Source organism: Talpa occidentalis, unplaced genomic scaffold, assembly GCF_014898055.3.
Source record: "Talpa occidentalis isolate TD23 unplaced genomic scaffold, MPIMG_talOcc4v2.1 talOcc4.8, whole genome shotgun sequence".
Lineage (NCBI taxonomy): Eukaryota > Metazoa > Chordata > Mammalia > Eulipotyphla > Talpidae > Talpa > Talpa occidentalis.
The window spans coordinates 110,391,190-110,404,934 of record NW_023605194.1 but is presented as its reverse complement, the minus strand read 5'-3'; the positions used below and the strand labels follow the sequence as shown (position 1 = coordinate 110,404,934).

At 38.5% G+C, this 13,745-nt stretch overlaps 1 protein-coding gene across 12 annotated transcripts in view; it reads right to left on the bottom strand.

The window, feature by feature from the left end:
- The window catches only part of ANAPC10 (anaphase promoting complex subunit 10), a 158,485-nt gene that overhangs the window by 125,105 nt on the left and 19,635 nt on the right, over positions 1-13,745 (bottom strand). For all 12 annotated transcript variants that reach the window (XM_037496241.2, XM_037496242.2, XM_037496240.2 and 9 more), the window contains 2 exons: positions 12,841-12,967; positions 10,110-10,200 (listed from right to left, as the gene is read on the bottom strand). In XM_037496241.2, coding sequence (XP_037352138.2) covers positions 10,110-10,200; positions 12,841-12,955 — 206 coding nt within the window. In that variant the 5' untranslated portion in view covers positions 12,956-12,967. The remainder of the gene's footprint in view (positions 1-10,109; positions 10,201-12,840; positions 12,968-13,745) is intronic.

Genomic DNA, 13,745 nt, shown 5'->3' with positions numbered 1-13,745 from the left:
GACCACTGGACTAACGAGGAGATCAAAGAAGAAATTAAAAAATTCTTTGAATTGAATGACAAGGAGGACACCAATATCCTAAATGTATGGGATGCAGCAAAAGCAGTAATAAGAGGAAAATATATAGCAATAGAAGCTCACATCAAAAAACAAGAAAGAACTCAAAGAAACAACCTAATCTCGAAGCTCAAAGATCTAGAAAAAGAACAACAAAAAAAACCCCAAAACAGTAGAAGAAAAGAAATAATAAAAACCAAAGCAGAAATAAATGAAATTGAAACTAAAAAAACAATCAAAAAAGATCAATGAAACCAAGAGCTGGTTCTTTGAAAAAATAAATAAAATAGACAAACCCCTAGCCAGGCTCACAAAGGAAAAAGGGAGAAAGCACAAATACACAGGATCATAAATGAAAGAGGAGAAATCACAACGGACACAGCAGAAATCAAAAGAATAATCAGTAACTACTATGAACAGTTATATGGAAACAAGTTCAACAATCTAGAGGAGATGGACAAATTCCTACAACTCTACAATCACCCAAAGCTAGATAAAGAAGAAATAGAACACCTAAACAGACCAATTACAAGCAGCGAAATTGAAATGGTAATCAAAAGCCTCCCCAAAAACAAAAGCCCAGGACCTGATGGATTTACAAATGAATTCTACCAAACATTCAGAGACGAATTAGTGCCTATCCTTCACAAACTCTTCCAAAAAATTGAGAAGGAAGGGACAATACCAAACACGTTCTATGAAGCCAATATTACACTAATACCAAAACCGAATAAGGACAACACAAAAAAGGAAAACTATAGGCCAATCTCCCTAATGAACACTGATGCAAAAATCCTCAATAAAATTTTAGCTATCAGAATCCAACAATGTATCCATAAGATAATTCACCACGACCAAGTTGGATTCATTCCAGGGGCACAAGGATGGTTTAACATCCGAAAATCAATCAACGTTATCCAACACATCAACAAAAAGAAATATAAAAACCATATGATAATATCAATAGATGCTGAGAAAGCTTTCGACAAAGTGCAACACCCATTCATGATAAAAGCCCTTGAAATTCTTGGGATACAAGGAACATACCTCAACATCATAAAGGCCATCTATGACAAGCCAACAGCCAGTATCATTCTCAATGGTGAAAAGCTGAAAGCAATTCCATTAAGATCTGGAACAAGACAAGGATGTCCACTCTCACCACTGCTTTTCAATATAATACTGGAAGTCCTAGCCAGAGCAATAAGACAAGAGAAAGACATCCAAGGAATCCAAATAGGAAAAGAAGAAGTCAAACTATCACTATTTGCAGATGATATAATATACATAGAGAACCCCAAAATCTCCACAGAAAAACTAATTCAACTCATCAATCAATTCAGTAAAGTGGCAGGATACAAAATCAACACGCAAAAGTCAGTAGCCTTCCTATACACAAACAATAAATCTGAAGAAGAAGAAATCAAAAAAACCACCCCTTTTATTATCGAAACAAAAAAAATCAAATATTTGGGAATAAATCTAACAAAAGAGGTAAAGGACCTATACAAAGAAAACTATAAAACACTGTTAAAAGAAATAGAAGAAGACACAAAGAAATGGAAAGACATCCCCTGCTCATGGATTGGAAGAATAAACATTATTAAAATGGCCATCCTACCAAAAGCAATATACAGATTCAATGCTATTCCAATCAAAATCTCAATGGCATTCTTCAAAGAAATAGAACAATTATTGATGAAATTCATATGGAATCACCAAAAACCCCGAATAGCCAAAGCTCTACTGAAAAAAAAAAGAAGGAAATGGAGGCATCACACTCCCAGACTTCAAACTATACTACAAAGCCATAATCATCAAAACTGCATGGTATTGGCACAAGAACAGACATACAGACCAATGGAATCGAATAGAAAATCCAGAAATAAACCCACAGATTTATGGTCAACTAATCTTTGACAAAGGAGCAAAGACTATGCATTGGAGCAAAGAAAGTTTGTTCAATAAATGGTGCTGGGAAAACTGGGTCGCTACATGCAAAAGAATGAAGCTTGACCACTACCTCACACCATACACAAAAATCAACTCAAAATGGATTAAAGAACTAGACATAAGACCTGAAACCATAAAATACATAGAAGGAAATATAGGAGAAACACTACGGGATTTGCACATCAAAGACATCTTTACAGACACATCACCCAAAGCAGTGATAGTGAAGGCAAAGATAAACAGCTGGGACTACATCAAATTAAAGAGCTTCTGCACAGCAAAAGAGACAATAACAAAAACAAAGAGAAACCCCACCAACTGGGAGAACATTTTTGCACCCAACACTAATGATAAAGGACTGATCACAAAAATCTGCAAAGAGCTGATGAGACTCAGCAACAACAAAGAAAATAATCCAGTCAAAAAATGGGCAGAAGAGCTAAAAAGAAACTTCTCTGAAGAGGAAATGCAAATGGCCAGCAGACATATGAAAAAATGTTCAACATCACTTGTAATCAGGGAAATGCAAATCAAACTACCATGAGATACCATCTCACACCAGTGAGAATGGCACATATTAAAAAAACTAGCAACAACAAATGTTGGCGAGGGTGTGGAGAAAAAGGAACTCTTCTGCACTGTTGGTGGGAGTGCAAACTGGTCCAACCACTATGGAGAGCTGTGTGGAGATTTCTGGACCTACTAAACATAGAGCTTCCATAGGATCCAGCAATTCCACTCCTAGGTATTTACCCAAAGGACACAGAAACATCCATTCCAAAGAGCACCTGCACCCCTATGTTTATAGCAGCACTGTTTACAATAGCTAAGCTTTGGAAACAACCCAAATGCCCAAAAATAGATGACTGGATCAAGAAGATGTGGTACATATATACCATGGAATATTACTCAGCATTCAAAAAAGATAAACACATGCAATTTGCAGCAACATGGATGGCGCTGGAAGGGATCATGCTCAGCAAAATAAGCCAAAAAGAAAAAGAAAAATACCGGATGGTCTCACTCATAGCAGGAATCTAGAAAACTTAAATAAGGGACCAGGAAAATGAATATAAGAAAGTGAAAATCGAAATCAACAAAAAACTATGAACCAGAGACACTTTTTGGGGGTTGGGGGGCGGGAGGGGAAGGATTGGGGTCAGAATGGGGCGTTTGCAATTGTATGGGGGAATATAAAAATAAAATTTATTATTTAAAAAAAAAAAAAAAACCAGGAAGAGTAAAGATTACGAAGATTACCCTTAAGGACTTTTTTTTAAACAAAAACAGATCAAAAAGGAACAAGACTTCTGCTCAGAAAATTTTATTTCTGAATTATGAAATTTAGGATAATTTAGTCATGATGTTATAGGACAGGGAGAGGGGCTGGGGACCACCCTGTTACAATGAGACCTGTAAAATAATCAGGGTCAGGTCAGAAGGGCAAATAATAGAAACAAGTCGTGATTATAAAAACAATAGCAACGGTGACAAATAACAAGTGAATTTGTGCCCAGAAGTTAGGCTTTCTATGCATCATCTTATTTACTCCTCAACCCTGAGAGACATACTATTATCTATTATCACCTCCATTTTACTGATTTTTAAAACCCACTAACCTTGAGGATGGCAGCAAAGTTTCAAAAAGCTAAAAGGTGGACAAGTCCAAACTCAAATGTGTGTCTGTCTACCTTACAGGCCATTAACCGCTATCTCTTTCCTGTTAATGGTACTCAGTTTAACAGTCATTGACATCAATTTATAGTCTTATGTAGGTGTTCATAGTTCTTTATATTTCACCTGCACCACAGAAACCTATCCGAAAGTTCTTATTTCGCTGAAAATCACATGTGTAATTTTTGCTATAAGCATAGTTTCATTAGATTTGCAAAGGAAACTGTGACTTTATCAGAAATTTTTAAATATTTTAAAAGGCATCTGGAAAGCTGTTTAAAATTATCAATCTTATCTCATAGTGAATGTAAAATACAGTATTACATAGAACATCATGCTGCTTGTCAAATGTGGGAAGATCAAATGCACAGATGATGAAGACAGTGCCAGCTACTCAATTTGCTCAAATCATCATTTATAACCATAATCACCCTATACTGAAGGCTTACTACATGCCAGGCATCACCTAAATGCTTAGGGTAGGTAATTGCAGGAAGAGAGACAGGTAACATTTCCATTTCTGTTGACATCAGTAACACTCACGATCTATCCTAACCCCTCACCTACTACTCGGCAAGAACAAATGTTCACCTTGTTTCTTATGCCCCAGATTGAACAGGGGCAGGCTCTACCTGAGCACTTTTCTAACTGATAAACCCTATTTACTTCTAGGGTCCAATACTGGAAACAGATTGACAGCAGATATAAGGCCTTTTGTTAAACATCAGCTCTGAGAGACATACTATATTATGTAGGTGTTCATACTATGAACACCTACATAAGACTATAAATTGATGTCAATGACTGTTAAACTGAGTAAGGGTGATATTTTGGTCTCACCTCCTGACTCCTGAATAACTTCTCAACTGATCTGGAGCTCATGAAATTGCAACATCAATAACAGCTACTCTCAGCCGCCTACCTAGCAGCCCCTTTTCTGTTCTTTCTTCATAATATTCAGCTAAAAGACTATTTCCCGGCTTTCCTTAAAGCCAAGTATAACCAGGTGATTAAGTTACAGTCTATAAGATTTAAACCAAATGACTCCGACATAAAGAAAAAAAAATTTAAAGGAAGACACATATGATCCAGGTAGTTCACTTCTGGGTATTTATCCAAAGAAGACAGAAACACTAACTCAAGAAGCTACCTGCACTCTCATGTTCATTGCAGCATTAATTACAATAGTCAAGATGTGGAAACAACCTTAAGGGCTATCAGTGGATGAGTAGCTAAAGATGTGGTGTATACACAATGGACTACTACCCATCTATAAAAATGATGAACTCTTACTATTTGCAACAACATGGATAGCCCTTGAGGGTAGATTCTGCTAAATGCAGTAAGTCAAGTGGTGAAAGACAAATACCCCATGATTTTTACTAATGTGGAAAATAAAGGAAGCAAATAAAACAAAAACAAAGCTCTTCTGCCCGCCTGTGACTATGCAGGTGCCTCTCTTTCCCCTTTTCCTAATAAACCTGTCCTTTTAAAATGTAAAAAGAAACCCAATACAAACTTTTAGACTATAAGATCAAAACAGCGACTCCCAAAAGAGAGGGGGGGGATAGGAGGGGGTGAATGAGGGGGTCAAGTGTACGGTGGTGGCTGGTGGGTCTTTACAGTTGTGGGTACAAAAGGTTGTACACCTGAAAACTCTATGTTATAAAGCCCCTAGAATGTTGCTGGACCCTAGAATGAAACCGGGTTTACCAGTTATAAAAGTAGGCCAGGTAGAGCCCGCCCCTATTAAAAGTATCAATGTTTACATTTCCCACCCATTCCTTACAGCTGCCTGCAGCCTGCAAGGAGTGGACACCATGGGTGGAACTCCAGTAGACATCGTGGATCATGAGGCAAGCTTGAGGGTAGAATCTGTGAGTTAAGAATGGTGGAATGGAAAGAGGAGGAGTCTGGCACCACAGGCACCTCAGGCCTGCGCAACCCTCCTGGACTGCCATGTGGCAAAAAGAGCATCTCCCACCATGTTTAAAATACTGTTCACAGAAGCTCTGTCACTGAAGGTTCTCATTCCTGTTCAACACAGATCATGCCTACAATACCCATAAAGGCCCTGAGGATGCCTCGTCTACACATTCAGTCGAGCCAAGAGCCAGAACTTAACTTAGGTCTGTACATTAAAGAGTAACTACTGGGCCTCCCCGGTGGCGCAGCGGTTGAGCGCTGGGTTGTGAAGCTGCCTGCGGCCTCTGCAGCGCCAGTTCGTTCCCCGGCTGCTCCCCGGCCACCAGAGGAGGGTCCCACATGGCGCGCAGACCTCTCCTGCCGCCCGCTGCTCCCCTCAGCAGTGTACTTCGGTCCTTCTGCCTGCTCTGCTCCCCGCTCTGGCTCTGGTGAATTCTCTCACCCTCCTGCGCTTCTGACTGTACCCAGTGCTTGTATAAATAAATAAATGTTTAAAAAAAAAAAAAAAGAGTAACTACTAACCCCTGGGGTACAAGATTTTAAAACCTAAAAACAAAGCCATTAAAAAATACTGTTTATCATTTTCTGTTAACCTGGTGGATAATTACTACCAACAAAGAAATAAAAGAAGCAAAGAGCCCACGTGCTCGCCGAGGTCAGAAAGCATGCAAATGATTTCTATTTATGAATGACAACCCGGCTCTTCGCTCCTGGTACAATGGTGGAAAATGTCCTCTTATGTGTGTTTATTTCTAGTCAGTGTTCAGGAAGCTAAAAGGAAAGTTCTCCCTGAAGACCAAGGCAACAAAGACCATGTTGTAACAGGACCTCTGAGACCTTCAAATCTTTCAGTAGTTATAGTTAAATACAAGAGCAAAACATGAAGAGTCAGGTCTGCCCACGAAGGAGTCACTGTTACGGCCTCACGCTCCTGCCACAACCAAGCAGCACAGCAGACAAACCGGCGAAACGCGGCTGCACACAGTGAACTAAAGGCAGCACAGGCCTGGGAGTCCTGAAAGGACACAAGCAGGCAAGCCCTGTTAGCGGCGGGCTTCCTGACTAAAGGCCACCTCTGGACAACGCTGTGGAGAGAAAAGCTTAACAGAATCTCAGTCTTGCCGAGCTGAGGAAGGAGCTTGTATTGCCACCATCCCAGACAGGGTAGGTTCGTCATCGGTTCAAGCAGCCTCTTTGTTGTCTGAGGTGTTCTTATGATGGTCTCCATTGTACTCTGCCGCACTCCACCGCCGCTCCACACCACTCCGCACCACCCTTTCTGGGCTCTCTGGTGTTCTCTTGTGGTGTCCCCGCTGTCTCTGCTTCTCTGCTGCTTCTACCACTGCTACTCTCGTTCTGTTGCTCTACTGGCGTCCCTGTGACGCCGCCCTTATAAGCCCACTCTCAGCCCAGGTGTGCCCACCTATGCATGCCCACCCCCTACTCCAGGTGATTGCAGAGGTCCATCATTAATGCTAATGGAGGGAGGGTGGAAAATCCTGATAATTTTAATTTACCCTACAGAGCTACACTGTAGGGCCACTGAGAAAACTCCAGAAATCTGCACGGAGGCCTCTCAAGTCTGACTGAAAGCCACTCTGCACACAAGGTGAAAGTCCACAAGGACATGCAAAGAGCAGTTGCAGGGAAAGAACAATTCCTGGGAAGCAGAAGCCAAACAATCCCCAGGTGACACAAAGCTGGGAACAGAGTTCCCAATCACCAAAGTGGACAGTTCTTTAATATCCCGACATCTACGTGTGACGCTGGCAGGGGAAGCCTCAGTTCCCCGTGAGACATTATCTTTAACAGTGATCTGGGCCCTGATGGGGGCCTCAAGGCTTTTTCAGGGGAAAAGCCAGGTCAAAACTATTTTCCTAATAATACTGAAGTGCCATTTGCCTTTTCCAGATCACTCTCATGAATACACAGTGGAGTTCCCAGACGCTCCGGGACATGGGATGTTGTAAAAGTTTAATGAAGACGCCTAAGTGAGAGTCTAGCTATTCGTCTCCCCTGTCTGCTGGATCGGAAAACCTGCACTGTGCCCATTCCTGCCCCTTACAGAAGGCTTCTTCAAACAAAGCAACATCTTCTACATACTGTCCATAGCTGTTTTTATATTAGAGTGGCAAAGTTGAAAGGCTGCATGAGTCTAATACATGGTTTGCAAAACTAAAATATTTACTATGTATATATTACTACAAAAAGTCCACTGATCCTTCCCTAGAGTAAAGGTTACGCAAGATCCAACATAAAAAGATTTTAAAAATCAAGCCTCAAAAAGAGCAAGCTGATAATCTTAAGTGACTTAACTGCTGGAACAAAATATAATCCTCTTAAAAATATCCAGCAGCAGCCAAGTAAAATTTACCATATGCGGTACCCAATCAAAAATTATGAGACAAAGAATCAGAATTTAGATATTTCATATTTTAAATTATACTGATATTCTAATACTTAAAGTATTTCACAAAGAAGTACCATAAACATACAGCAAAGTGAAGAATTTTAATGAGTGTTAAATTTAATTTGAACTTTAATAATACAGACTCCTACATCCACAGGGCTAAAGGCAAACTGAGCAGGTCATGTGACCTAATGACACTCTATATGACATTTATACCCAGGTGCAACATTTTCCTGACAGTAACTCATAATTTATCTTTGATTGGTCCTAATTTTTGACAATTTTCCTTATACTAAGTTATACTAAATAACTCCAAGTTAGTCTCTATAACTTGCATTCTTTTGGAGGAACTTTTTTTCTTTTGAGGTCACACGAAGAAATGTAATCCTCCACTATGCAGAAATCCTTCAGATTATGTAAAGGAAGCTACCATATCCCCCAAAGTCTTCAGTAGACCACATGTTCTCATTTTTTAATTATGTGGTTTAGGTTCAATTCTCTCAACATTCTTTCTTCTGAGCACACTCTATTTTCTTTATCCGTGTCAGAGGGGGAAAACTAAATGGAACAGGACACAGCAGGAGGATTTCTTAGATACCCTAAAATCCAATTAGCTCTTAGAGCAGTCACATCCCACCGTTAACTAGGATTAGCTTACCAGCAGCTAAAACTACTACCTTTCACACTTCTTGCTTGCCCTCCTTTCAAGCTTAACAGTTTTTTGGATGCAGATTAAATACAGAATTATAGCTTAATACTCTATTTCACTTATTTCAGATATAACAGTACATTATCCATTGATACAGGAACTAGTCTCTAAAAACATTTTGATTTTAGAAACCATTTTAAGAAATACAAAAAAAAAAAGCCCTTTTAGGAAGAACCTCAGGGCTTCCCTTTTCTTTGTTTTTAAAGATTTATTTATTTATGCATACAAGAACTGGGGTACAGGCCAGAGGTGGGGGGTGGGTGAGAGGATTCACCAGAGACAGAGTGAGGAACAGAACAGGCAAACTGACTGAAATACACTGCTGAGGGGAGCAGCGGGCGAGACAGGAGAGGTCTGCTGTACCACGTGGGCTGCTCCCTGGCCGGCCAGGGATCAAACTCATGCTGCAGTGGCTGCGGATAGCTTCATAGGCTGCATCTTAACCCCTTGTGCCACCAGGGAGGCCCCAGCTTCCCCTTTCTAAACAATTTATTCCTGATGTCATTAGTGGGGACAGAGCAAGACAGGCACCTGTACAGCCACAGAATATGGGGGGTCTGTTCAGTGCTACCCGGGGGCGGGCAGGAGCCAGTGCAGGATGTCAGACTGTGCAGCGTGAGCAGCAGGAGAGCAGGTGAAGAGGAGAGCAACAGGTGAGGGGCATGAGAGCCTGAGTGGGGTAGCAGTCACCCACACCGTAAGGTAGCCTATCATGGAGTGTCAGAGCCCAAAGGGGTAAAGAGAGGATCCACACCATGGAATGAGGTTCTGAGCCCAGAAAGGAAAGAAAGGTGGCCTGACATGCACATCAGAGCCCAGGGCGGCTGAGGAGAACACGGGGGAGTAACTGATGGCAAGTGTCACAGGTGAGGCCAGGAGAAGAGCCGATGTACAAGTTGGGAGAGGCAAAGAAGTGAAATGACAGCACAGGGCAGGTGCAGAGGCTCGTGAAAGGGCATCTGGATGAGGAGGGAGCCAATGAAAACAATGGAAGCCTGATTACATACAGGGTGCTTAATGAAACAAATATATTACTGAAGGATAGGAGAACCAGGTTTTCATCATTGAACAAAGGACTGACAATAGAAAACTAGAATAAACACTGTTATTGGACAATAACACTCCATTAGCACTCCAGGGCTACTTAATGCCTAAAGGAACTGTGCAAGATACCATAAAGAATTAGTAAAGGGTTAGATATAGTAAATTCATAACACTTCCAATATAGTTGAACAGGAAAAAAAAGAATCCCAATGGCTCATGAAAAGCAGAGTTCAGTGCATTCCACTATAATTTCTGTATTTCTTTAAATTTGAGCTAAAAAAGAGATTTCTTTGTCCACTTTTTTTCAAAAAATTGAAAAAATTTTAAATGTATTACCTGAATTGGATATTCACTAAATGAGGCTGGGAGCCATCTGATTGCCAATAAGTTTCTAAATTGTCATCTCGTAATTGATCCACTCCAAATCCTGAAAACACCACAAGCGACAATAAAGTCTCATGAGGAAAAAAAAAAGAGCTATATATTTAAAACATAAAATTACCATACACATTTATGCAGAATGTCTAATAAACAGGACAGCCAGAACTGTGAAATTTAAATAACCAGAATTCTTCTATGCTCTTAACCAGACCTCAACTCTTTGAAGTATATACAAAAGCTTATAACAGGACCAAGCTTTCTTGGTTGTTGGATTTACTTTGTAAAGAACATTTTCTAAGACATACTTTAAAGTCACCATACATTCAAACCTAATTTCTTATACTTTCTATGACACCGATAAGAATATCCCCATGTCCTGCAAAACCCTCCCAACAGAAAATAGATTTAATAAGGTCAATATGCCATATTTATTGTGACAAGAAAAAGAACATCTTAGAAATATTTTCAAGTTACATACATTTTGAAACCAAATGTTTTTTCTGATTAACATTCAGACTAATCAAAAATTAAATTTACCCCAAATCCTATATCATCCTGCTATTCTAGATAACTGAAGTAAAACTATCCTGTGCTGCTTTTTAGTAATTAAAAGCCACAATGATTCATACTAATTACAGAAATAATTCAATGGTGAAATATAGATTCCAAAAATTTAAGAGAAAAATAGCTTTAACTTTTTTGAGGAGAAGGGTAATTTTAAAAATCATTTATTTCTGCTCCTTTCATAATAGTTTAAATTTTTTGACTGAGTGCTATATTCATTACAGATTAAATTCAAAAGGTACAAAAAAGGACATGGTTGAAAGTCTCTATCCCCCCTCCCCACAATCTAGTTCCTATCTCTAATATACTCAATTATATTACCAGTTTCTCACATGCCCTTTAATAGACAAAGTACAAATTGTCTCTTTACCCTCTCTCTTTACCCAAATGATAGCATAATACCTGGTTCTACCTTTGTGCTTTTTTTTTTCACTTAGCATATCTGGAAAATTATTCTGTATCAATAAATGAATAATAATAGTAGTAAGCAGCAAACACTGACATCACATTTATCGTGTGCAGGCAGTGATCATCTAGTAAGTCATTAAATACTCAGTTAACCTAAACAGTTTCCATGTTTTTAAAGGTTACATAATCTCCCATTGTCTGAAAATATAATCATTTAACCAAAGCCTTGTGGGACATTTGTTTCTAATGTTTTCTTATTACAAGCAATACTGCAATAAACATCTATTATCTTTAAGAACATGTTAGTATTTCTGCAGAATATATTTCTAGGATTAGAATCCTGGGTCATTTGATTTTTAATTTGATAAAACACTGCCAATTTCTCCTCTAAAATGCTTCTTTACCAATAATGTATTTAATCCCTCTATATGGCTAATAAAAATTGAGATGTTATGAAACCTTTACATTCAATTTTGAATACTTAGTACAAATTTCCATTGGTCTTAGAGACCAATTTGATATAATGTAGGAAATTTCTACAGAAGAACGTGAATACTGGCAGACAAGGATCATTGGAACCACTTTGGAAGCTGCTACCACAACCTGAGTGTCCATTAACTCATGAACAGATAAATAAACTGTGGCACATCTACTTACACAATGGAACAGTAATAAAAAATATAAAGGAACTACTGATATATATAACAGCATGGAAAAATCACAACTGCATTATGCTAAGTGGAAGAAGCCAGATCTAAAAAGCACATACATGATTACACCTGGCATTCTGAGGGGAAAAAAACAAAAGGAACACAGAACAGATCAGAGATTGTCGGGGGCTTAGGAGGGGAACAGAAAATTGCTCACAAAGGAGCAGGAAGTGATTTTTTGGATGATGGAAATATCCTATATTTAAGATGACACTGCTTACATAACAGTATGTGTTTGTTAAAATTCATAGAAATGTGCACCTAAAATGGATGAGTTTTATTGTAAGTGAATTATACCTCAATAAATCATTCATCAAAAAAAAAAAAGAATTTTAAGGGGAAACAGAATGGGCTTGGTTGGGAAAACAGCTATAGGAGCCTTAATAAAAGTTGCTAAAAGGAAAATAATTTCTAAATCTCTAACATTATATAAAGATCTTCAAAATAAAAATTTTCTCTAAGTTGGAGACTGCAGATGGAAAATTCCCCTTAAGTTATAGATGAAACAAATAAAAAAGACACACATGTATCCAGCCATATCTGAGCAAAAGTCCTGAATTCTAAAAATAAGTGAAAAAGGCTTAAATGCTGCCAGAAAGAACAAGTTACTAGGGGGGTTAGGGACTTGGGGAGGAAGGGGGCCAGAAGGGCATAGCCCTTCATATCTACAACATGACAAAAGAAAAAACTAGGAGTAAAATAAAGTTATTTAGGGATATTAATCACTCAAAAAAATACCACCCATTTATCCAATCTAGAGAAACAGCAACAAACACTAACCAAGTAACAGCAGAAATAGGGGAGAACAGAGAACTCTTATAACCCATGACCAAGTTACTTTGAAGTGATTATTAGTAAAGCAATTGGGAAGATATAAAATGAATGAAAATCCCATTAAATTTATCATTAAAATAAATAAAAAGAATATTAGTCAATCTAGTATACAGGAAAATTGTAGTAGTTACTATAAACAGCTCTCATTTTTTTGTTTTGTGTTGTTTTACCTGGTTTACAAGATGAGAGTGACCAAACAGCTTGTGACCCAATTTCTCGTACTGTTCCAGTTCTTTCCAGCTGCTTAGGATCAGCACCAGGAGGTGTCTTGTTTGGTGTGGTCATTTTTTAAACAGTCTATGTAGAAAAAAAGAAAGTGCATGTTATACCAGGACCTGAGCATCTTTCTACAAAAAGTAAAAATAAAAATAACAGAATGCATCATTCAAATAACCTTTATATTAACCTATTTCTTAACTGCAGTTAACATACTTCAATCACTATAAAAAATATTGGGAATTCCGCTTTTGTTTCTAAAATATATTATGCCTTACAATATGTGCAGAGCAGCAGAGTATAGTAGTGAAAAGGGCAGAGGATCAGGATTTCAGCTTCAGCCTCTCTTTTATAAAGCTTAGACTTTGGGCAGGACTTGGATTTGTTGCGTTCCTGTTAATGAGGTGACTTGACCTATACTTCTATAATAGAAGGCAGTTCTATTGCCCTATGAGTAAAAATTCTTAATTTTTTATTTATTTATCTGAATTCAAATGAAGTTCTGCCCTAAAAAAGTCAGGTTGATACACTCTCTGCACTAGTTTCAAAAGTGCCATTTATATGTACTCTTACAAGCTTAATGAGATCTATGGCTTCAAGGTTTAGAAGCAAATAATTCATTTACTCTAAAACAAAAGTTTACTTCACCTTTCACATCTTTGCTTGGTTAATCTTGGTAAGTCTAACAAAAAATAGCCTTTGGTAGTGAACAATACCTAAAACTGCTTCAGTTGCATCAAGTTACAGCTACTAAACATCGTTATACATGCTATCATAAACTTGGCCCAGACACCTCCTATTAGACCTCAGTTCCCAAATCGCCACACAAACACTTGATATTTGATATTTATCAAATATA